Here is a 26,522-nt window from a genome sequence, read left to right as displayed (position 1 = left end):
TGACGCATTTCGTCACTTCCGGACGTCGTCTTTTTGTGCATCGATTGTTTTTTGTGTCTATAATTTTATTGCTTATATATATTCTTTACTTGTTGAAAGCTGGCGTGCTGTTTTTGGGTAGCAACAGAGAAGTCAGGGTACAGTGAAATGTGATAGCCATTGAATTCCAGCTCAGCACAATTTTTTGCAGCTCTCAGGATGTTTTCCCAATCGCGAAAGTGAAGGATCCGTGCAATCATGGGATGAGGAATCGCCCCCGGAGCCCTAGCTGGGATACGATGGGCCGTTCAATGGCAAATAAGCTGGTAAAGGTATCAGCATCCATATTCTCCTTAAGTCACTTTTCAAGAAAATCTTCCAGGTGTTTTCCCTCAGCTCCTTCTGGAAAGCCCACCAACCTGATGTTATTCCTGCGCATACAGTCCTCCACATCCACCATTTTTGCAGTGTTTAAAACGGGCCTTTCTAGTAATCTGAGCCTCAGTTTCCATGGTCCTAACAGTATCTTCCAGGATACTGATACGCTGCTTGGCAGCCACCGTGCGCTCCCTTACTTTTTGCAAGTCCTGCTTCAAGAAGGAAAACTCAATTTTTAGCCCCTTTATATGATCTGTCAGAGTGGATTGGCAGAGGTGAATGGCAGACATTATCTGTTTGAGCGAGGGTTCAAGGTCCCCTTCCCCCTCGTTCTCACATCTCTCACCCCGGGAGCACAGTCAGTCCAGGGATTTCCCCCTGGACTTCAAACGACCTCTTTGTGGCAGCAGACTCACCCCAAGTGGCACAGCTACCCCATCCTCATCACTATCCCGTCGCTGTTAACTGGGTGTCTCCTCGGCCGCATGGTCATTATCACCATCTTGGGATTGCCAGGCGAACTGAAACAGCCGATCTCCTGGCAGTTTAGGAGTCACCTGCCTGTATTTCACTATCTCTGCAGCCACTGAAGTTAGTATTGGGCGCTCTGCTCTCGAGATCACGTCAGGATTATAGACTCACAGATGGAGCTCTCCTTCTTCGCTGCTCACATATCCGGCACCAGCTCCGCCCTCCCTCCAGCTACTTTAATAGCCCATGAAGGTGTGGCTGTAAATTCTTGAGCAATGTAGGATTTTCACATCCATCCTCCTGTATAAGAGCTGTGCACAGCATAGAAATCCTATTGTTAATGAGCGTATCAGGATGTGACAGCTACACTATATTTCATTTTTACACATGTGTAGGGAGAAAAATGGAGGCTGCAAATTAAGGGGCCTTATTATGGAAATTCTGGCTGCCTGATTTCCTCTGACTTTAATACTCCTGAGTAACTTCCAGAATTAGCATGGACCATTTGAGTACCAGAGAAGTGCTGGAAATTCCTTATTTCTATATATCCTCTGGGTTATTGATACAGCAAAATAATTAACAGTTTTACAGTTGACTTATGTCATGAATGATTTTTGTTGAGTGTATTTTAAAAAATATACAAAACTCCAGGCTAAACTGCTTTCAACTATTTAGTTTGAAACCCCCCTTTGACCATACCTATCTATGGACAGATAGATATCACCCTGAGAACGATGGTCTGGCACACATTTGTCAGTCTTTGAATAATGCCTGAGCATTACTCGATGCAGACCACAGAATACACACCATGCAGAGTAAAAACCTTTTTGCCTTTACAGCCACTTTACTTACTGGATGGTTGCTGGTCTGGTCTTGCCTGAAATCCTACTGCATACCTTCAAATGGTCCCAGATTTTGCAGGACTATGTCAAGATTTTACCAAAATCCCAGTGCCCCACAGATCTGAGCTATGTCCTGCTGCTGGCCGTCGCAGGAGTTCACAGCCTGATCACAAGCAGTACCCTGATTGGTGCCCAGCACATTGCCCCATGGATCCAGAAATTACTTTCAACAACATGACTACACATCCTCTTTACATCTTTGCCCACAATGAGTAAAAAACAGGCCCATTGAATCATGAAGAATGTGTTCTGGGGGCAGGTTAGACAGTGTAATGCACAGGATGTAGAGAGCAAGGCTCTGGGTGTCAGGCATGCAAGCCTGATGTGTTGGTCTTTGCGGCTTCCAAACCTCCCCCTGCTTGTATATACCAAAAGGGTTTACAGCAGTCAGCGCCCAGCATCCCTAATCCGTTTTTCTGGCAGCAAGCCAAAACCTTCTTCTTTCTCATCTGAACCTACAGCATCGAGGAGTTCATTCAATGTCCCAAACGTCCTTCTCCACACCTGTCCCTTCTTCATCCACAACTGTACCCTCTTCCTGCCTTCCATCTGTACCCTCTTCTTCCCTCTCACCTGTACCCTCTTCTTCCTCCTCCATACCTGTACCCTCTTTGTCCTCCACATCTGTGCCATCTTCTTCCTCCACAACTGTACCCTCTTCTCCCCCTTCCACACCTTTCCCTCTCTCGCCTGCAGCTCTTAAATGTTTCTAGCAAATCTTACATAAAAACATGGACTTTTGGTTCACATACATTGCAACACAAGTATGAGCTGAACAACTGTGTCAAAGTGATGCCTCTCTTGCCAGTCCCTACTCTACTCTGCAAAATGCAAAATACTTTCTTGCCTATAAAATACTTCAGTGGATATAGCACCGATATGAGGCACAGAGACACAGTTGATGGAGAACTACAGTCTGGTCACTGGCCTTCACTATACAATAGAAATTAGATAAGTTTGTGCTCAAATCCTAATAGCTTGCACATATTTATAACCCATCGGGTGCTAAAGGGGTGTGACCACTCGTTAACATTGAAATTCAAAATCAACCCTCTGCACACTGCTATACATTGCTCTTTTTCTTCCCTCTCACCTATAGTATCTTCTTCTTCATCCTCCACACCTGTCCCCTCTGATTCTACCACCACATCAGCCTCTGCTCCTTCCTCAACACCTATATCCTCTTCTACTTCCTCCACACTTGTACCTTCTTTTTTCCCCCCGATATCAGTACCCTCTTTCTCATGCCTTACACCTTTATCTTCTTTCATACCTCCCAACAGTCCCAGATTATGTGGGATTATCCTAGGATTTTAGCAAAATTCCAGAAATTCTGCAATTCCATCAGTGTCCCACTGATGTCTATATTCTGTTTTATTTTTTAAAGTTAATTTTTTTTTTATGGTTGCAAGGACTGTGGCATGACAGAGTGCGCTGTAAGTAGGCATAGCTATATTTAACCATGTTTGTTAATGCCACTTTGTCGCAATTTTAGCCACATCCACGTGTCACCACTGTGCACTCTGTCAAAGTGGCCTTCTTTATCAAGTTCTAATGCTAAAAGGTATGCTAATGTTTACTAACACATGCGCAGGCTCATGCTGTCTGCCTACATAGAAGCAGGAGCAGGGCGGCACAAGTAGGACTGGCACTTCCAGGAGTGGTCAGATTCCTATTAAGGTTGTACATGTCACATCATGGGAAAAACTGCAGAATGCAAAAGATCATTGCAAAAGAATCTTGTTTACATAACATTTATTAACATTAAAGTCTGTCATAAAAAATACAATAATTTTCATAAAAATTACAAATATACAGTTCATAAATAAAAAAAAAATATTATAGCATTTTTGTCCTTTTTTGTGTATTCTGTGTAGTTATTTTAAAACATTTCAGTTCATATTTGCCTTAGAATCAGGGACAAAATGTATGTTTTATATTGTGTTGCATTGTTTATTGTTCAAAATAAATAAAATATTAGATAAATAATTAAATATAAAATACATAATATAACTTGCAATGCAATATGAATCACAAAAGATATTACAAAATAATATAAATATAAATACAATATAGTTAAATAACTCTTGATGGAGTTACTTTTTTGTCTCAAACCGAGAATATGAACTTTATAAAAGTTCAGTACATTAAACTGATTCTGTCACATCTGAACAACAGTTTGGGTCAACTGATGAGCATATTCAAATTTATAACAGAAAAGACACAAGGTTTTGCACTGTACATGGTACATACATGCATGGGTTGGTTCTGAGGTTATTGGGGTGAATAAAGCAGGAAATCCTTTATGTGCTCTTGATCACTTTGTGGTTTCATTTGCACAAATTGGTTTTCAGCCTGCGAGGTACAAATATACCAGCCAGGGTAAGCAACTGATTCAAAGGTATTGCTGGAATTGCCATTTATTCTTTTGTAAAACAGAAAGGGGTGCAAGTCATTATTCTTCTTTTCCTGGATGTTTTCAACCTCCTATTAAAGAAATACCAAAAAGAAGAATTTAGAAGAGATTCAGGAATAAAAAAAAAGCCAAATCGGAAACACAATTAGTGATAGACCCCCCTTCCTCTGGTCAAGGCCTATGTTAGGTTGATGAAATGCAATCTAAGGATTGTAAAGACTATAATTGCAGTATTTTACACAGTGCAATTAAATCTAACCTACCATGACTTGATATGTAATTCCCTCATTTTCTGTGTTGAGGAATGTATCCACAAGCCCAAATGGTCCAACCTTAGATTGTACCTTCATCCAGAATTTACAATTATTCTTTAGAAGACAACTGAACTTTTGGTATAAGTTGTCCTTTAAGGTATGTCCTTACCTCCCTTACATACTTCCATCCTGGATGGAGTTTCCCCACTTGGTCCTCTTTATCTTGCACATGCAAACACATTTATTCCTATATACAGCTGTAATGATGGTGGCCAGCAGCAGTCTTGAAGAGTACAGCTCTCCCCATACGAATGACTGCTGTGAGTATGCACAGAATGAAAAGGACCTGGCAGGGTCACTTTCTAAAAGCAAGAGTGTGCTGCTTTGGGCAAGGCCACACAGTGAAAATTGTTGGATCTAGGATAATGGTATTTCTCCAGGAAGGGTAAACAAAAGGTATAGTTGTCCTATTAGCTTTTAGACTGCTTAAAATTACATATACATGCAGAGTAGAAATCACTTATTAAGACCTATTAATATATGAACATGTGCCCATGTTAATATCTTCCTGTGGGATTTCTATATACCGTTTCTAATAGCAGTAAAAGCCAGTGATCAATGCTTACCGTTAGTGATAACACTGGAGTATCTTGGTCTCCCTCTTCAACTCCGCAAGATAAATAGAGGTTGCGACCTACAATACTCAATGTAACTGGCCTTGTCTGTCCATTGAAAGGTGAAGAGATGTAGGCACCCATGTTTATCTTTGCTAAAAAAATAAAGAAAATCTATTAAAAATGCATTCTTTTAGTAACTAAGGAAATGTCATATATCTTTAATTTAGGTTTACGTGAACCCAATGTTTAATATTTGAAATTTCATGATATTTACCTATATAAACCCTACTGTAAAACAATGAGCTTACTTTATAGATCCTTGTAAACTTACTTTATGTATCTTTATAACATTGTATACTCAATAAACTTCTTTTGACAAGGAAAAATGCATTCTTTTTTTTCTTTCACAAGAAAGAACTCTTGCAGAACTCACGCGGAGATGCATAAACCACTAAATTTGATCAGTTGTGCTTTACTGTCATGAAATAAATAAAATCGATCTTAAAGAAATTGATTATAATATGTATTTATGTTTTATGTATGTGTTATACTGTATATGTGGATGTCATCAGTTGAAACATCAAAGTGAACAAAGGTCTAAAGAGCAGCTTGCAATAAATCTAAGATCAAACATTCTATTTTTGCTTTTAATAATAATAAAACCTCTGATTATTGCAATGCTCCTCAGAATTTTTCTTCACTTTGAATACATTTAGAAGCCCCAACAAGGCTGAGGTTTGTGGGAAGTGGCGTATGAATATTGCCTAGTTTCCCATGTGGCTGTAGAATTTTCTTTTTTTTTTTTATGTTAAAAGAAATCATGTCTGTGTGCAGTTTGTTAGCTTATGTACATGGCGGGACTGATATTTGCTAATTACATATGAAAGTTACTTCCTACTTAGTAGAGCTGAACAATCACTCTGCATTCACACCAGAGCGTTTTCAGCTCATAAAACGCTCGTAAAAAGTTCCAAAATGCCCAACAAGCAAAATCCCATTCATTTAAATGGCCCCTGTTCACATCCTAACATTCTGTCGCCTGAAGCAAAACGCCTGAAGCTCAAAAAATTACATGAGCTTCTTTTTAGGCAGATTACAGGCGTTTTTCTGCTTTTTACATTGATGACCTTTTGACTTGTACAAAAACTCTGCAAAATCGTGGCAAAAAAACGTGGTAAAAACGACGATAAAAACTTGCGACTTTCTGCCTGAAAGCTATACGCTCAGGTGTGATTGCAGCCTAAATATCAAGTTTTAGTTCCTTTTATATTTACATTTTTTTTTCTAACAAGTAGCTTATGTTAGCTTTTAGCAGACAATAAAAGATCTCCAACCTCCAACATAACAGATTATTTTGTATACTGTAGAACACTGAACTGTAAATGAGAGCATACCTTCACTGGTACGGTTGTTTCCTTGTAAAAACAGAGCCACAAGGTGGGCATTTCCCTGGTATTCCTGCAGTGCGAGACACTTCTGCCTGCTGTCCCGAATGAAATGTACCGTTGTGTTACTGTAGCGGAATTTCGGTGCGGCTGCACATGTCTCATCCACATTACTGATGGAAATGTCTTCTAAAAACAGAAAAAAGAGGAGCATGTTACAAATATGTTTTGTTTAATCAGTTTCCCGCATGTTAGCTTATAACGACTGTATATGATGAGTTAAAGCATTTGTTACCCCAACACTTCAAATTCTTGATATGTGCCTGCTGTACCATGTACTTGTATGGGAAAGTATCCTGTTTTCTTTGTATTGCTTCCGTTGTGTGAAATCCCTGGTGTTCCTGCTAGTCCTTCTGCTGTCCTATTAAAAACGGACCACACTAAGCAGAAAGCACACTGTGGTCAGTTCTCTAGCTATGTTGGGAACTCAGCCTGTTCTCCTCCAATAATCAGGCTTGTCCTGACACTCCCCCCGCTGCACAGCCATTCACTGAGAAACTCAGGGAGCTGCTGCTTCTCCTCCCCCAAGCTCTTATGCAGCTGAGAACAGAGGGAATGTGATCATTTATAAAAAGGGGGAAAACTTTTTTTTTTTATCTATATCTGTTTTGCCTTTCATTACTATTTTAAAATGAATGGGTTGTTTTACAAGGTGACCATTTGCAATCACTTTAAGAACTATCAGCAAGCATAAAAAGTGAATTGTGTATCACAATATTTGACATATTATTTAATTGTAGTTTTCCTTAAAGTACTCTAAACCATTTTGTTTTCAACTTTTTTTTTTAACATGGAGGAACCCTTTGGTTTTAGGGAACCCCTGACAATAAATATTATAGCTATATTTCACAATACATTAGCCTGGTGGTCAGTGAGAAGAATGGTTCGAATGGTTCTTACATTGGTGGTTAGTGGGAAGAATGGTTCTTTCATTGGTGATCAGTGGAAAAAAAATCTCTCCCACCATACAGATAGCTAAAAAGATTATTGGTGTCAGTGGTCACTTATCTGAGAGAAAGAAACTACTCATTGCTCAAGGAACCTCTAGCAAACTCCATGGAACCTTGGTGGAGAAAGGCTGCTCTAAACCCTACTCTGTTTATGTAGACTGTTTTTGCTACATATTATGTCAATACACATATAAAAATGGCATATATTAGACAATACAAAAGGATATCATTTTTACAGGGAATCGTTAATGGGTTTCATGTAGCACACATTTTGTGCACTTTTCATGTTTTATATGTTTGTTGTGCCATATTTTGATTATTGTAACCTACGTAAAACATAGGTTTGTTAATTCTCGTTTTAGTGTTCTTCTGCGTTTTTGGGAATGCGATGAGCATCCCTACCCAAGGTTTGCTGAGACAAAATAAATTTTACTTTAAGGCCCCATACACACTATTAGATTTTCTGCAGATTTTTATCTTCAGATATACCAAAACCACATAGTGCAAGGGCCTGCCTCATTGCATACAAATTGAAACTCTTAAGGTTTGACCTCATATTATATGGTTTTGGTAAATCTGAAGACAAAAATCTGCAGAAAATCTAATCAGATTGATAACAGATGAAATAATCTTATCCTCATTTCACTTCAATTTATTGATCATGTGAAAAGGAAAGAGAGTCTAGTTTATCTGCACATGATTGGGTATTCAAAAAAAATACAGCTACAATTTATTGAGTGAAGATTTTTGACTTCCATAGTAAATTAACCTCAAAGTCTACCTATCAATCAGGTCATACCTTACATATACAATCGCATTGAGAAGCAGCAAAGCACAGTCACTGTGTACCACTGCTAAGCAGGAAGCAGAGCCTGCATATGTAATGAGCAAATATGTCTGTCTCCTTGTGAAAATGTATGTATAAACAATGCACAGGAACAAGTTTTATTTTACTCATTAACAATCATTGATAAAATCAAATATAGCTGAAAATATGTATTGTTTCCCTTTAATAAATCTCCCTTTAATAAATTTAGGTAGAATAAAGAAGATGCTTTTACCACAAAATTTATATTATATTGTATTGTTTTTTTTTTCTAGTCATATTGATAGTAAAATATGTTAGTATATCTGGCTATCCTTAGGTGCTAGATAAACAGTCTTTAACTTAATTAATTAGTCTTTTAATTTAAGGTGTTAAGAAACTTACCCTCCACTAAGATGTAATTCAGCAGATCCTGGTCATCGAACAGGCACTCAAAATTTTTCTTTCCCGACACCCTTCCAATAATTACTACTAAATTGATTGCTTTCTTTAAGGAAGACATAGGTTTTCTTGGCTTTCTAATGTCCCGAGTTATGCTAGATCTGCAGCTTGACTGAGAAGAAATGCAACCTTTCCATCCAAAGTGGTTAGTATCGACCTGTAAAATAATTTAAATTTGAAATTTGAAATTTTGAATTTAAATGTTAAATATTGTCTGTTTATATTAAGAAATTATTTGGAATATATTATAATCTCAAATAAAGTATTTTGTTAATGATTCTTGCCTTGTTTGTTTAGTAGGACATCAGGCAAACAGTTAACTACACAGCTGCAATGCATACATGTCAACTGTGACAAGTAATCATCAGTGTGATGATGCTCTCTCATTGTTCAATTAAAAGATAGGTGGCACAGGAAGCTGCCATACTTGGATCAACAAGTCGTGATGTCACCTTTCTTATTAGAAAGAGCTGTGTGAATCCCAAGAATGGCTGAACAAAAATACCTATCCTTGAACAGGTAAAAAAATCTCAAACTTTTGTATTTCTGTTGTATATTTAAATGTTTGCATGCTATTCCAGCTTTAGGGATATTATAGAAAACAAGCCCATGCAGTCATTGTAAAATAACATTATTTCAATCACAATTTACCTTCATTTCAGTGGAGCATTCTGAATAAAATTCTTCTTCACTAAACACAAAAAAAAAAAAATGATTACACTGTAACAGAACATGGGCAAAGTAATGTTAAAATAGTACTAAATTGCTTGCAACAGGAGCTAGTGATTTTAAATATATCTAGCTATCAATAATGTAAATAAATGTAATGAATATAAAATGTATATAAATAATACATATATAGTGAGAGATAATATAAATATAAAATATTCTATGAATTTATAATGCTGACCCTAACATTCATCTCAGCATATTTATAATAGGTAATCATCAAATAATTTAGTGACCGTACCTGTAGCTGTCCATTGGGAGGTCATTTATTTCAGGAACTACTGCCATTGTACTTTCTGTGGAGAGACAATGTGAAAAAAATGCATTTACAATTTGCTGTTATATCAATGCCCTGTTCTAGTACAAATAGATAAACTAGCAATTCAAAAATATAGGGGAAAAAAATCATACCTTGAGATATAGAAAATCTACAAATTGAGAGCTGTCACTTTCCTCCTCTATAAGAGGAATGTTATCGGATGCTTTGCCTTGGTGGATGTGTCTAAACACTTCCCTCCGGCTACTTTAATAGCCCATGAAGGCGTGGCTAAAAAATTCTTGAGCAATGTAGGATTTTCACATCCATCCCCTTGTATAAGAGCTGCACACAGCATAGAAATCCTATTGTTGTTTATTGATGAGCGTATCAGGATGTGACGACTACACTATATTTCATCATAGCCTGTGGGGCTTCCTCTATTTTTCGTGGGAATATACTACTGCTACAAGAACTTTTACTACAAGAGTAGGGAATGTTTAAAGTAAATATGCTGTTAATTGGTGAAAATTGACTTTATTAATTTTGTGCAAGCAAAAAAATACTTTTTTTTTTGAGTAGGAGACCAAAGTTAACATAATTTCACCAAATTCACTGAGATAAGGGAAATTTCCATTACTAAATACTAGCAATACTAAAAAGACACACTGTATTAAATATTTTTTGTAAAACACACTTTGTGGTGCATTTTTTGAAAAAAAAAAATAGCGCAGGTATGTCTTTTGGTACTTTGGTAGCCCATTTAAATACATTGGCTTCCTTAAAGTGTATGTTACCCCAACATTTAATTTTTCCGTCATATGTTTGTGTTATCATGCATCACATGTACTAAAGACTATCTTGTTCTCATTCTATTGCTTAATTTTGTTAATCTAATAGCGAAAATTAATTCGCTATCGTCACACAACTGGGTGGGATTGGGGAGCACTTGAGCTCACCCTATTTTGAAGCCTAGTAAAGCCTCTGGCTCTAATCAGGTGCTTAAAAAAAACCCTTCCACCCCCGCCATTGAAGTTATTGGAGTTCATGCGTCCTGAAAGGGGCCGGGCGCATGGAGGGGGGGGGGGGGGGCGCCCGTGCGCCTACAATGCATGGGCCGCTACTGCTATTCATGTAAATGGACATGTTATACAGGGCATCTCTGTGGCCTCTGCTGGTTGAATGCCTCATGGATTACTTGATATTTCATATCACAATATTTCATTTGATAATTCACTTGTGTAGAATGTACTCTGGGGTGTGTTGATTATAATGAAAACTGAATCATTAACCACTTGACTACTGGAAGGTTTTACTCCTTTAAGACCAAGCCATTTTTTCCCTATTAAGCACTGTGCTATTTTAACTGGCAATTGCTCGGTCATGCAACACTGTACATAAATTAAATTTATATTTTTTACACACTTCACACTTTTTCACACAAATAGAGCTTTCATTTGGTGGTATTTGGTCACCACTGTTTTTTTTATAGAAACAAAAAGAATAAAAAATTCTGGGAATTTTCTTTTCTTCTTAGCCAATAGATTCAAATTCCTTCATACATTTAGCCCAAAATGTATTCTGCTACATCTTTGATTAAAAAAAAAAATATATCAATAAGTGTATATTATTGGTTAGTGTGAAAGTTATAGTGTCTACAATCTATGGTATATATTCTGGAATTTACGCAGCTTTAGACACTATACTGGTAATCAGGGCCGGTACAAGGGGTGGACGGGAGGGGCGGCTGCCCTGGGCGGGGTGTGGGAGGAGTGTGGGAGGGGGCGCTGGGTTGCCTGCAGCAGTATGCAGAGGAATCTGGGCAGAGTATATTTAGGTTATGGCTTCACTCAATGCTACAGCCTGCCCAAAAAGTGGGCTGAGGATGCGCCCATACATATTGCTTGCCTCCTCTCTACAATGACAACCACATCCTGGCACAGAGGGAGAAGAATTCACTCTCATCAGTCTGGCTGGATCGGGCTGTGACACTGAGAGCTCCTCTACAGGTGGGCGGAGCAAGATGATAACACAACAGTGCAGTCCCGATCATTGCTTCCCGCCCCCTGCATACATCACACAGCTCTCCCAACATGAAGATCTCACAGGATGGATGTCAGCTTTCTTCCATGTGAGTCCCCACTGCTTCCAGACTGCCTTCCATCTGTACCTGGCTGTGCAGTAAACCCGCCCTGTACTTTGCAGAGCAGGTTTACTAAAAGAGAAGAACAATTCTTATATATGTTGGGAATATATACTGGGACTTTTCAGTTGTTAATGTTCTCTGCTGATCCATCTAGTACTTGTGTATGGGGAGGGGATCCAGTGCTTAACTAACTCCCCCCAGCTGTCTCCTATCCTGAACACAGGATATGTCTCACTAACAGTGTACTTACTATATTATTTGCCTGAAATAAGCTGGGTGCAAAGAAAAAAAATACCTGTCCCTATTAGCCCAGCCTCCTGTCAGTCTATTGAGCCCTCCCCTGCTCTGTCAGCCCCACATTCCCAGAAAAGAGCTGGGGTGTTAGGTTAGAGCTCTGTACATGTGCAAACTGGGGACAAAGGATGGGGAAACATTATTTCAGCAAGCTGCAATTTCCATAGACGTTGGGAATCAGAGCCCCCTTGTGTGTCAGAGCCCCCTTGTGTGTCAGAGCCCCCCTGTGTGTCAGAGCCCCCCCTGTGTGTCAGAGCCCCCCCTGTGTGTCAGAGCCTCCCTGTGCGTCAGAGCCCCCTTGTGCGTCAGAGCCCCCTTGTGTGTCAGAGCCCCCTTGTGTGTCAGAGCCCCCTTGTGTATCAGAGCTCTCCTGTGTGTCAGAGCCCCCCTGTGTGTCAGAGCTCTCCTGTGTGTCAGAGCCCTCCTGTGTGTCAGCTCCCCTGTGTGTCAGAGCCCTCCTGTGTGTCAGAGCCCCCCTGTGCGTCAGAGCCCCCCTGTGCATCAGAGCCCCCCTGTGCGTCAGAGCCCTCCTGTGTGTCAGAGCCCTCCTGTGTGTCAGAGCCCCCTTGTGTGTCAGAGCCCCCTTGTGTGTCAGAGCCCTCCTGTTTGTCAGAGCCCTCCTGTGTGTCAGAGCCCCCCTGTGTGTCAGAGCCCCCCTGTGTGTCAGCTCCCCTTTGAGTCAGAGCCCTCCTGTGTGTCAGAGCCCCCCTGTGCGTCAGAGCCCCCCCCTGTGTGTCAGAGCCCCCCTGTGCGTCAGAGCCCTCCTGTGTGTCAGAGCCCCCCCTGTGTGTCAGAGCCCCCCCCCTGTGTGTCAGAGCCCCCCTGTGTGTCAGAGCCCTCCTGTGTGTCAGAGCCCTCCTGTGTGTCAGAGTCCCCCCTGTGTGTCAGAGTCCCCCCTGTGTGTCAGAGCCATCCTGTGTGTCAGAGCCCCCCCTGTGTGTCAGAGCCCCCCTGTGTGTCAGAGCATCCTTGTGTGTCAGAGCATCCTTGTGTGTCAGAGCCCCTCTGTGTGTCAGAGCCCCTCTGTGTGTCAGAGCTCTCATGTGTGTCAGAGCCCTCCTGTGTGTCAGAGCCCTCCTGTGTGTCAGAGCCCCCCTGTGTGTCAGAGCCCCTCTGTGTGTCAGAGCCCCTCTGTGTGTCAGAGCCCCCCTTGTGTGTCAGAGTTCCCCTGTGTGTCAGAGCCCCCTGTGTGTGTCAGAGCTCCCCCCTGTGTCAGAGCTCTCCCCTGTGTGTCAGAGCCCCCCTGTGTGTCAGAGCCCCCCTGTGTGTCAGAGCCCTCCTGTGTGTCAGAGCCCCCCCTGTGTGTCAGAGCCCCCTTGTGTGTCAGAGCCCCCTTGTGTGTCAGAGCCCCCTTGTGTGTCAGAGCTCTCCTGTGTGTCAGAGCCCCCCCTGTGTGTCAGAGCCCCCTTGTGTGTCAGAGCCCCCTTGTGTGTCAGAGCCCCCTTGTGTGTCAGAGCTCTCCTGTGTGTCAGAGCCCCCCTGTGTGTCAGAGCTCTCCTGTGTGTCAGAGCCCTCCTGTGTGTCAGAGCCCTCCTGTGTGTCAGCTCCCCTGTGTGTCAGAGCCCCCCTGTGCGTCAGAGCCCCCCTGTGCGTCAGAGCCCTCCTGTGCGTCAGAGCCCTCCTATGTGTCAGAGCCCCTCTTGTGTGTCAGAGCCCCCTTGTGTGTCAGAGCCCTCCTGTTTGTCAGAGCCCCCCCTGTGTGTCAGAGCCCCCCTGTGTGTCAGAGCCCCCCTGTGTGTCAGAGCTCCCCTGTGTGTCAGAGCCCTCCTGTGTGTCAGAGCCCCCCTGTGCGTCAGAGCCCCCCCTGTGCGTCAGAGCCCCCCTGTGCGTCAGAGCCCCCCTGTGTGTCAGAGCCCCCCTGTGCGTCAGAGCCCTCCTGTGTGTCAGAGCCCCCCCTGTGTGTCAGAGCCCCCCTGTGTGTCAGAGCCCTCCTGTGTGTCAGAGTCCTCCTGTGTGTCAGAGCCCCCCCTGTGTGTCAGAGCCCCCCTGTGTGTCAGAGCATCCTTGTGTGTCAGAGCATCCTTGTGTGTCAGAGCATCCTTGTGTGTCAGAGCCCCTCTGTGTGTCAGATCTCTCATGTGTGTCAGAGCCCCCCTGTGTGTCAGAGCCCTCCTGTGTGTCAGAGCCCTCCTGTGTGTCAGAGCCCCCCTGTGTGTCAGAGCCCCTCTGTGTGTCAGAGCCCCCCTTGTGTGTCAGAGTTCCCCTGTGTGTCAGAGCCCCCTGAGTGTGTCAGAGCTCCCCCCTGTGTGTCAGAGCTCCCCTGTGTGTCAGAGTGTGTCCTCCTCATTCGCTTTCCCATGTTGACTTTAGACAACAGAGCAGAAAGTAGAGGAGTCCAGTGTGCTGAAGTGTGGAGAATGTGTGATCCTGTTTTCCATGAATTTGGCTTCAACTTGTTTTTGCAATTTGGCATGTTTGCCCTGGGCACTGGGTGACCTTGTCCCAGCACTGCTGGTAATAGTAAACCTGGGTTCCGGGCCCTGTTGGTTGTGAGAACACCCAAAGCGGGATTCTTATGAATACAGCTCAACTGTGCTGCTGTCACATAGCATAGGATTAAATGCTAGAGAAATTGAAATTGATCACTGTGTCCTGGATAGAGAAATCTGGAGTAGGGAGCTGACCATTAGAACCGCAAGTTGTACCAAGCAAGCAATGAATCCATTCCGGATCCGTATGGATGGCGTCACTGGAGCACTGGGCACAAGCATGGTGCTCGGAGGGGAGGGCTGCCGTAAACCGCATAGATGAGAGGCATTCCTGGAGCCCTGGGTGGAGTCACAGTACCCGGAAGAGGAAGCTGCTGTGGCCAGCTTCCAACGAAAATGTCCCTGTTGCCGTGACTACGTGTTTTGCAAGCATGTGCTTTATCAAGTCCCAAAACGCGATTCTCCATCCAGGACACAGTGATCTATCAGTGTCCTAGCCAGCCTCCAGTCAGTGTGGTAACTTTACCATCTATGTTCAATGGAATACATACTGTTTTAATTTTAATATGTGAATAAATCGCATCAGATGCATCAAATGCACTTTGCGGGCCATTGCAATTACTGTTTAACATTAATCACTCCAGCCCCCGAGTGCTGTGAGCTCTTGTTGTTGTTTACTATACTGGTAATGGCTGTGATCAGTGATTTATAGTAGGACTGTGATAGTGTGGTGGGCAATCTGGTGCTAACAGGCACTGGCTGAGAGGGTCACTAACTGACACTGACGTCCCTAGTGACACTAATTCAGTGGTCAGTGATAATACTGTGCACTGATGTCACTGGCTGGTTAGGGGTTAACATCAAGGGGCAATAAAGGTGTTAACTGTGTGCCTAACAATTGTATTGTGTGCTCAGAGTTGATTTCAGGGAGAAGAAACAGATCAATCTCTGTGTACAAACTTCTGTATGTTTGTCAACACAGAAATCTTTGCTGTGATTGGCTGCAGACAATCAGAAGGTGTGCAGTAGGTGTATAGCCATAACATCGGTTGTACCCTGCTGACAAACATGTGTGCCGCCAAACCAGGAAGTACACCGTGACACATGGGTACGTTTGTACAGTTAGTTTGTGAAGATCCCCACACATATACTTCCTTGAATTTTGAGACAAGTATTCACCAAGTCCTGTGAGCAGGCACTGCTGTGTCACACATTTCACAGAGCCTGCCTTCTAAACTACAGAGGTACCGAGAGGAGGAGTTTCAAAAGGTGGGGTCAGTATAGGAGTCACTGTTTGCTGGCAGCAAGGTACCATGAGACATGTAGTCCTTAGAAATCGAAAGTAAGGAACAGAGGAGAAGCTGCAAAGCATGCAGGGGATCCAGGAAGTTTAGGAAAAAATATGGTCAGCAGAGAGCATAGTTGCCAACATTGTCAAAAAATGTATAGGGACACTTTTTTGTCTGTAGGCGGGGTCTAATTATAATTAGGGGGCGGGGCATTTGTTTATAGGCGTGCCGTAGTTGGGGAGGAAAATGCGGCTTGAGTCTGAGATGAACGACGGATGGAGGGAGAAAGAAATAAAGATATAGGGAGGGAAGGAGAGAGAAGGAAGGAAAGAAAGAGGGAGAGGGACGGAGGGACAGCAGGCCCAAATCCTACACCACAATGGAAATATGTACATGTATTCCATAAAGTTTAACAATCAGCAGATAAAGATACTCCAAACACCTAGTGTTAGCGCTTCAATCATCACGGCACCATGGTTGATATGGTTGATATGGTGTCAGGGTGATTGAGGCACATTATTTCTATTATTACATTGTAATAATAGGGACCCTCCTTACTTTAGGTGTCCCCAGCGGAGTCCCTCCTTAGATCAGGTGTCCCCCCTCTTCACCCAGGTGCGGGTATAATCGCCACTGGTGAGTTGGTCTCCATGCCATATACAGAAGACTAGCTGGTGAAGGCCAAAGGGAAGAACCAAGAGGCGGAGCCTGGTTTCCACACTCTTGTTTCCTCCTCACGATAGCTGGTCTTCTGTAAAATGGCAGAGACAATTCACAAGTGCTAGCCGCTGATTTCTATCGGCAAAAAAATCGGGAAACCGCAGATTTCCTAGGACATTTCTGGGGAAATGGTTAGACCGGGACAAAGGTCTAAATACGGGGAATGTCCTGGGAAATTCGGTACAGTTGGCAACTATGAGACAGGCAGAACTCACAATATGAAAGGAAATTTTTCAAGTAAGCCTGCATTGAATTATCAATAATAACTATTATTTGAATTGCTATTACAATGCTGATGTTATAAAATGATAGTGTATGTTGTGATCATAGAACTCCTTTAAGGGGTTTGTTAATTTACAAATGGGGATGCACATAGAAAAAAAAATGCTAACCAATAGGGAGAGGAACAGGGGTGGGTGGCAAAGAGAGGGCAGTAAAGGGTCTTCTATATATGCTAGCTCATTCATTCTCAGGGCTCTGTCTAAGTTTGAAAAACGCCCATTTAAAAGTTCAAGTGAACCATGAACACAAAGACTTCCCCGACAGGTCATGAAATTTCACTAATGTCCTTGGTCCCAGACTCTGGTTTTCTCTGTGGAGATGACTGCACCAGATATTGTTATAAAAGTTACAAGACAAATAAGGTAAAATTGAAATCTAAAAGCAACACCCATACACTCATTCATACTCGATAACCTGTGAAATATCACCAAAAGAAGGAAGGAAATAGAGGCAGATAAAGCTTAGTAGGATGATTCAGTTCACCAGTATCTGCTATATCCATGGAGTACAAAACACCCTATCACGGAGAAGAGAGGGATGTGTTATGTAGTCCTACCACAGTGTTTTGTAGTTTTAACACACTCCCTGTCCTAGGGTGGTAAGCTGTAATACTGTATAATAATTTATTTATAATAGTTTTTGAGTTCAGGTAAGATACACTTTGTTTGTTTTTTCTGTATTCAAGTAGGTTTTTTTTTTTAACTTTATTGTTTTAGTTATGGAAGCAACATTTTCCATTTGACATGATTTTACCTCAATTTATTTTTGGGTGACACCTTCTTTTTGGACGTAAGGCCAAAGCCATGCTAACCAATAGGGAGGGGAACAGGGGTGGGTGGCAAAAAAAGGGCAGTAAAGGGTCTTCTATATACCCTAACTCATTCATTCTCAGGGCTCTGTATACATTTGAAAAACACCAATTTGAAAGTCCAAGTGAACCATATTCTTGATCCGGAAGGCTTTCCTAAAAGGTCATGAAATTTCACTAATGTCCTTGGTCCCAGACTGGTTTTCTCTGTGGAGATGACTGCATCGGATATTGTTATAAAAGCAACAATACAAATAGGGTAGAAGTGAAGTCTAAAAGCAACACCCATACACTGATTCATACTTGACAACCTGTGCAATTTCACCATAAGAAGGAAAGAAATAGAGGCAGATAAATTATAGTAATATTATTCAGTTCATCAGTATCTGCTATATCCATGGAGTACAAAGCACCCTGTTATGGAGAAGAGAGGGATGTGTTATGTAGTCCTACTACAACGTTTTGTAGTTTTAACAAACTCCCTGTGCTAGGGTGGTAACGCTGCTCGGTACGGTTGTCACCCTAAGACAGGAAGTGAGTTAATGGCAGATTTACCAGATTAAAAAACATTTAAACAATTGTGAAAAAAATAAAACAAATGCAGCCACCACATCTTAAAGTGTAAGTTCACCTTTACTGAAAATCTGTAAGGTGAACTTACATTGGACTCCCTCCCCATCCCCCCTGGTCCCGCTCACCTGGAGTACCGCAATCACCCATTGTGAGACATCAGGCCGTCGCTTTACCGGTCCAGGGATTTGAAATCCTTGTGGCTTTCTCTCCTCTTCTCCAGCTCTGACAGGACGGGCTAGGCGAGTCCTGTTTGGTTGGCGCTGTCCATGTGACGGCGTGACCAATTAGAATGCCTCCTATATGTACCTTTACGAGGTACGTTTAGGAGATTAAGCGGCGGGGATTTCAAATCCCCTGACTGGTAAAAACGACGACCTTATGTCTCACAGTGGGTGATCGCGGGACTTAGGTACAGCGGGACGGGGGGCGATGTAAAGGTGAACTTACCCTTTAAGAAGTTACTTACTGGGCACCTAAACCCCCTTCCTCCCCAGACAAATTTTCAGCTTTTAGCGCTGTCACACATTTTTAATGACAATTGCGCGGTCATGCAACACTGTACCCAAATTACATTTTTATGATTTTTTTTCCCCACAAATAGAGCTTTCTTTTGGTGGTATTTATTCACTGCTGGGTTTTTTATTTTTTGTTAAAAAAAACAAAAAAGTCCGAAAAATTTGAAAAAAAAACCCCAAAAACAGTTTTATATTTTGTTATAAAATTTTGCAAACAGGTATTTTTTCTCCTTTATTGATGAGGCTGCACTGATGGGCACTGATAAGCTGCACTGATAAGGCGGCACTGATGGACACTGATAGGTGGCACTGGTGGGCAATGATGAGGCAGCACTGGTGGGCACTGAGAGGTGGCACTGGTGGGTACTGAGAGGTGGCACTGAGGGGTGGCACTGATGGGTGGCACTGATGGGCACTGGTAGGTGATACTGATAGGCGGCACTGCTAGGTGGCACTGATGATGAGGCACTGATTGGCACCACTGATGGGCATTGATAGGTGGCACTGGTGGGCATTGCTAGGTGGCACTGATTGATGGCACTGATAAGCTCTGGTGGGCACTGATTGGTGGGCACTGGCAGTCGGCACTGGTGGGCACAGATGAGGTGGCTGTGGCTCTTCCTCTTTGGAACCTTTCACAGAAGCCAGTGATCAACTTTTTTTTCTCCTCACGCTGTTAGCGTGAGAAAAAAAAAACTAGGGATGCACCGATACCATTTTGTTTACAATGAGTACGAGTACTGATACTTTTATTTTAGTACTCGCCGATACCAATTACCGATACCTACCGCAACTGTTTTGTTTACACTTCAGCTGTCAGCAATGGTACAAAGCATTGAAAACTCATTTACAAATGAAATAAATTGATTTTGTTTTTTAATTTTTTTTTAATGTGAAATGTGTAAATATAGGTTAATAAATATGTGTGAAAGTATTCACTAACAAAGCAAACAAAAAAAAAAGTTTTAATTGTTTATCGTTTATAAAATAGACGTGAACAAAAAAAAAACAAAACAGGAAAATAATAATTAAATGGAGGAGAATAGGGAGTTAATTAAGGCTGATTAGAGTAAATTAAGGGTTAATAAGGGGTTAAACAGAGGAACGTTTGTTCTTCCCCACCGACAGCTCAAAGAACCGAGCCTGAGAGTATCGGTTTCAGGTATCGGTGCATTTGCAAGAGTACCGATACTTGTGCAAATACTCGGTATCAGCACCGATACCGATACTAGTATCAGTGCAACCCTAAAGAAACGATTACTGATCTTCTGTTTACATCACCTGATCAGCTGCCATTAGCTGATAGCTGATCACGTGGTAAGGGGCCGGGATCGGATCTGTGATCAGCCGAATCTCATTGACTCGGTGATCACAGAGCGTGCCACGCGTGCCCCCCCAGGGGGGGCGCAGGCAGCTCATGCATGGGAGGACTTCATATGACGGTGTCCTGGCAATGTAGGTCCTCGCTGTAACCGTCATTCGGCTATAGCGCAGACGCGAGGAGGTTAAGGATGGTAAGCTGTAATACTATAAAATAATATTTTGTTTTTGGGTTCAGATACCCTTTGGGTTTTATTCTGTATTCAAGAAGTTTTTTTCTTTTAACGTTATTGTTTTAGTTATGCATACAACATGTCCCATTTTACATGATTTTTCCTTTAGTTTATTTTTGGGCGACACCTTCTTTTTGGACAGGAAGTGAAAAGGAATCTCTTCAACAGGAAATAAAATATGACTTAAAAGGGAAGTATGGCCAAAGCCATGCTAACCAAGTAGCATGGCTAAAGCTTTTTTGGTCATAGCTCTCTTGTGGGTCACTGGAGAGCACTTACTCCTGTGATCCAGAATTAGCCAACAACGGGCTGAAGCTCTCAGCTGACATCACAGGGCCGCTTCAGACTGTCCTGTCAATAATTTCAGGAACCACCCAGATGTCTGAATGGCACTTCTGTGAGCGCAGGAGGGGCAGAGTAGAGAGTGGCGACTGACATTCACCTTCTCTACTCAGAGTTGATCGAGATGAGGTGACGGGGCGCACTCATAGAGGTGAGTATGTGTGTTTATTTATTTTTTTCCATCCACACACCTTTCCTTTAAAGCCTAGCTTTAGCCCCTATTATTTTTGGTTTTGAATAGAGTGGGGAAGAGTTGCACTTTCTGTCAGACTTTTATTTCTGTCTGTGGCCCCATAGGGGAGATTTTTCCTCAATTTCTGTCCATGTGACAACCATACACGAAACAGGGGGAACAGTTGTCACCTTAACAGGAAGACACAAAAACATTGTCCTAGAAGAAAATCACCCAAATAAGGACCCAGTCAGCAATAAAAACACAACTTTTAATATGGGAAGTGGAGAAATAAAAATCCTGAACAGTAAAGCAGTATTAAACTCAAAAGCAAACATTTCTTATACTGCAGCTTACCAATTTTTAGAAGTGATGGTTGCATTAGTTTACTTTTAGGCTTTCTTTCTTCTATTTTCTCCTAGCGAGGGTGAGTCGGTTTACAATTGGGCATATAGTTGTGCCACATTCAATGTTTACAAGAAATGAACCAAGATCCCCAGGTGGGGCACAAAATGGTAAAAAGGTATATTCTAATATGAAAAGTATTTATTGAAATATGAAAAATACACAACATTTAATAAAAAAAATATGTTGAGAATAAACATTCCAGTGTTGTCATACAAATCAGAATACATATAACAGACTAGTGTTTCCTGTACATAACACGTTTCGGAGTGAAAATGTAATCCTCCTTCAGGGGTATAGTTTAAACAAGAAACTCAGTATTATAGACTGGAAGTCACAATTGTTTAAAAACATAGAGGTGCCAGGAGGAGTTGTTTCCAAATTGCTTGAGCCACAGAGTTCTGGGCTGGGTGCTGGAGCGAACGGTCACATTATTCCCACAGCTGTGGCATTCGCAGACAGCCTCTCCTCTTGTTGCGTTTTTCTTACCACACAAATAGCAACGCAGCCAAGTCATTTCCACGCACCACTGTGCAGGGTCCTTTCCTGCGTTTTGGCCCCAGTGGGTCCTTTGTCTTCCCCTCCTCCGGGTTGGTGTTGTGTGGACGTGGGGGAGCTGGACCAGCACATACAGGCCAGGCATTTTCCTGTTCTTGAGGTATGCCTGCATATTGAACTCTGTGGCTCAAGCAATTTGGAAACAACTCCTCCTGGCACCTCTATGTTTTTAAACAATTGTGACTTCCAGTCTATAATACTGAGTTTCTTGTTTAAATTATACCCCTGATGAAGGAGGATTACATTTTCACTCCGAAATGCATTGGGTACAGGAAACACTAATCCGTTATATGTATTTTGATTTGTATGACAACACTGGAATGTTTATTCTCAACATGTTTTTTTATTAAATGTGTATTTTTCATATTTCAATAAATACTTTTCATATTAGAATATACCTTTTTACCATTTTGTGCCTTAAAAGTCCGCCACCTGGGGATCTTGTTTCATTTCTTCTATTTTCTCCTGGTGATCCAGCAAGTAAGTCTGTTGTTTTCCAACAGAAGAAACTCTCTTGCATTCACAGGAAGGAGGCAAACCATTTAACACTGGCAGGAGTGCTTAAAATGATCAGCTTTTATTTATTTATGTAAAACATTTATCCCAAAAGGAAAAAAAAACAGTTTGCTGTAACTTATTATAATGTATTAGCTAGAGCTTGTCTTCAATTTGTTGTTGTATTTAAATGTGCTAGTACATCTAACACTTCCCTCCCCCCAAGACTGACAATGCTGCTGTCTGCTGTGTGGGGACCCTCAAATACGGAATATGTGTTATTGGCCAGATCGCCAGATGAAAACAGAAGGAAAAAAGCCTAAAAAAGGAAATTGAATGCAGCTATACAATCTATTGATGCAACATATTACATTTTTTGATTTTGGGTTTAATACCACTTTAAGGGTGGTGTGTTAATGCATATTATGTCACGTGTCAACATGCATAGAATTGTAGCAGCCTATTGAAGTCAATGCGCTTCTAATGCACCAAAACGTCCCATATATCAGAGATGTCACAGAATTACCGTATTTATCGGCATATAACACGCACAGGCGTATAACACGCACATTCATTTTAAGAGGGAAGTTTCAGGAAAAAATAATTACATTTTAAATAAGGATCTTTGAAGCAAAATAAGGGTCAGTGCCCATCTGCAGCCTTATCATTGCCATCAATGCAGCCTGATCAATGCCCATCTACAGCCTCACAAGTGCCATCAATGCAGCCTCATCAGTCCAGATCAATGCAGCCTCACCATTGCCATCAATGCAGACTGATCGATGCCCATCTGCAGCCCAGAGGGGACAGGGAGGGGGGCGGGACGAGCGCTGACAGATTACATACAGTGAGAATCTCCTATGATAGACAGAACAGTGGTCCAATGGAGGCCCAGGAGACGGGAGTTCCTATTACAGAGGCCGCCAAGTAAAGAGGAGATTCTCACTTTATGTAATTTGATGGTGCTCATCCTGCCCCCCCTCCCTGTCCCCTCCGAGGCAGCTAAAACTGAAGTATTGGCGTATAACACGCACGCACTATTTGCACCCAATTTTCATGGTGAAAAAGTGAGTGTTATATGCCAATAAATACAGTATTACAATGTGTTACAGCGTATTGTCTTAGTGTGCTGTTCAAAACCCTGCAACCCCTCAACAGATGTAATGTGCATTGCAGTACTGCACACATTAACACGTGTGTTCCCACAACACATGGATGTACCTCGGCCCTAGATCAAAATTCCCCTTCAGCTGGCCATAGGTGAATTGAAATTCGGCCACTAGTTGGGTTGCCACCTTTTCATCAAGCTAAATCCGAACACTTTAGCGACGCACTGCAATTTTTTTTTTTTGGAGTATACACTATAGGACTGTAAAAGATCTGGGACATCTTTCAATAGCATTGCGGTGCATGCAACGTCTCATGACGAACATTGGGTGTGGCCATATTATGTTAATAATAGGAGAAGCTTAAGGAGCATAGTTAAATCAAATGAGGTCAGTCTGTCTCCCAGAATCATCCCAACAGGTCAGTCTGTCCCCCAGTATAATCCTCCCCCACATCAGTCTGTCCCCCAGTATAATCTTCCCCCACATCAGTCTGTCCCCCAGTATAATACTCCCCCACATCAGTTTGTCCCCCAGTATAATCCTCCCCCACATCAGTCTGTCCCCCCCCCAGTATAATCCTCCCCCACATCAGTCTGTCCCCCAGTATAATCCTCCCCCACATCAGTTTGTACCCCAGTTAAAGCGTCTGCACTACCAATATAATTAAAAGCACTGGAAACTGACAGGAAGAGAGAGGGGCATAAGAGGACTGGTGCTGCGGGGCTGCCACCAATTTGTCCAGGTTTAAGGTGGACTGAAAACCGGACACAGGATTTAAAACCCGGACTGTCCGGGTGACTCTCGGACAGGTGGCAACCCTATTCAGTAGGGACTGGCCGAATTGCAATCCATCTATGGCTGTTCCAGTTTAAGAGAAGTCGATCTAATGATCGACTTCTGTGCAGCAGGTATTTTGGAAAAAAGTTTCTCGATCAACTGGCTGAAGCCAATCAGCTGCAGCTGCTGATCAGTGTATTCTGACAGCAAAGGAGTCCTGTTGTCAGAAAACAATAGCACAATGGGAAGGATTCCTTAATCCACCTCACCTTTTTTTTTCATTCGGCCTTCTGGCTGAACAAAAAAAAAAAAGGCTAATCTATGGGCAGCCTAAGCCTGTAATGTTAAAGCAGAACTTTACCCATAACAACCTGATAAAAAATAATGTTCTTTAGTAAGGAACATACATTCCACGTTAATAATTATGCTACCAAAAGTAGTGTGTGCTGTAAATTGCTTCAGCATTGCTCCTGTGCTGGAGACTGCCTTTTTGCCAAAGCCCAGAGCCCCTGAGCAGCAATAAATCTTTAGTCTGTCAGCAGATCAGTCTTTAGTGACTCTGATTTTCAGCAGAATGCCAAGAATGGAGAGCAAATGAGCACGTGCAGAGCAGGGTGAGACAGTGTATTACTGGATTTTAGACAGTATAGGGACTTATTTTTAAAGTTTTTATATACCTGCAAAAAGGGCCACTTGTAGTGATCTAGCAGGACTTAGAGTGTTTGTTACCCCAACACTTTATAATCCTGATATGTACCATGTAATTGTATGAGAAAGTATCCTGTTCTCTTTGTATTGCTTCCTTTATGTGAAATCCCTGGTGTTCTTGTCAGTCCCTCTGCTTTCCTATTAAAAACCTGACCACACTAAGTAGGAGAACATAGCGTGGTCAGTTCTCTAGCTATGCTGGGAACTCAGTGTGCTCTCCTCCAATGAGCAGACTTGTCCTGACACGCCCCTGCTGCACAGCCATTCACTGGGAAGCTGCTACTTCTCCTCCCCCAGCTCTTATGCAGCTGATAAATTGGGAAAAAAGGTATTTATGTTTTTTTTTTATATTTATACAAATATGTTTTGCCTTTCATTTCTATTTTAAACCGAATGATCGTTTACAATCACTTTAATATTCTGACTTAAGGTCCACTTTAATAAATAAGTATTGCTCAATACAAGAAAATCAGCACTTCTGTGAAAAATACCATCACTTCCTTATATTATGTATGGAAAAGGTTATTTTAAGTCTGCTTAAAATAGCTTTTAGTGTGCTGTGTCATTGAGTAGGCAGTTTTTGACTGGATAGTTTTATTACTATGGTGGAGGTATTGTTCAGTGTGTTTTCTCTTTGTCAAACTTGCCTTAAAATAATATTAAAGGAAATTTTAATTAAAAAAAAAGAACAAACATGTTACACTTCCCTGCTCTGTGCAGTGGTTTTGCACAGAGCAGCCCTGATCCTCCTCTTCTCAGTTCCCCTGCCAGTGCTCCTGGCTCCTTCTTCCGAGCAGGCTCGCCCACCTCCTTCTCCCTCCTCATTGGCTCACTAGCTGTTATTGACAGAGGAGGAGGAGGGAGAGTCCCCGGAGAGCCGAGGCTCTTGTGCACATCACTGTATTGCAATGGGGATCAGGTAAGTTATTTGGGGGGGGGGGGGGGGGGGGGCTGCTGCAAAGGAAAAAAATGTTTTACTTTCATACATAGAATGCATGAAGGTAAAAAACCTTGAGCCTTTACAACCACTTTAATTTTCTACCTAAAGCACAGCTTTCTCAATGTGCAGCAGGATTGGCTTAGCCACACTGGTGGCTCGCTGTCTCAAAACTACGACAGACACTTTTAGCCAAAGTCTCATATTAACGGCTAAACTGTTTTGAGTGGGTGTGTGGTGCCAAAGCTGCCAGTTGTTAAAAAGCTATAGCTGTAATATACTGCAGCTTACCAGTTCTCAGGTCTGATTCACAATTTAGTAATTTATTCCATTATTTCACATGTTAACATGCATTGCATTAAGTAGCCCATTCATTATGAATGGTCTGACAATGCACTTCAATGGATCAGAATTAAACTTTGATTCTTATTTAGTGACATATCGAACCACATCGCATGGTACAAGTCATGAGTTGCACTCTACTACACATTGCATTAAACAATATGTAAACCCAACATTTCATATTCCTGATATGTGCCTGCTGTACCATTTACGTGTGTGAAAAAGTATCCTGTTCTCTTTGTATTGCTTCCTTTGTGTGAAATCCCTGGTGTTCCTGCCAGTCTGCTTTCCTGTTGAAAACTGACCACGCTAAGCAGGAGAGCATACCATCGTCAGTTCTCTAGCTATGTTGGGAACTCAGCCTTCTCTCCTCCAATCATCAGACTTGTCCTGACATGCCCGCT

At 42.2% G+C, this 26,522-nt stretch overlaps 1 protein-coding gene across 1 annotated transcript; it reads right to left on the bottom strand.

The window, feature by feature from the left end:
- Positions 1-3,468: 3,468 nt before the first annotated feature.
- On the bottom strand, positions 3,469-9,943 carry LOC141133038 (interleukin-1 beta-like). The gene is made up of 7 exons (XM_073622116.1): positions 9,820-9,943; positions 9,650-9,704; positions 9,331-9,370; positions 8,623-8,836; positions 6,412-6,591; positions 5,027-5,169; positions 3,469-4,217 (listed from the first exon to the last, which is right to left on the bottom strand). The coding sequence occupies exons 2-7, from the start codon at positions 9,694-9,696 to the stop codon at positions 4,005-4,007; spliced, it is 837 nt and encodes a 278-aa protein (XP_073478217.1). The 5' UTR covers positions 9,697-9,704; positions 9,820-9,943; the 3' UTR covers positions 3,469-4,004.
- Between the last annotated feature and the right edge of the window lie 16,579 nt (positions 9,944-26,522).

The sequence above is a fragment of the Aquarana catesbeiana genome, linkage group LG03 (assembly GCF_042186555.1).
Source record: "Aquarana catesbeiana isolate 2022-GZ linkage group LG03, ASM4218655v1, whole genome shotgun sequence".
NCBI lineage: Eukaryota > Metazoa > Chordata > Amphibia > Anura > Ranidae > Aquarana > Aquarana catesbeiana.
The sequence above is the reverse complement of the archived record's forward strand: the minus strand, read 5'-3'. Positions and strand labels throughout refer to the sequence as shown.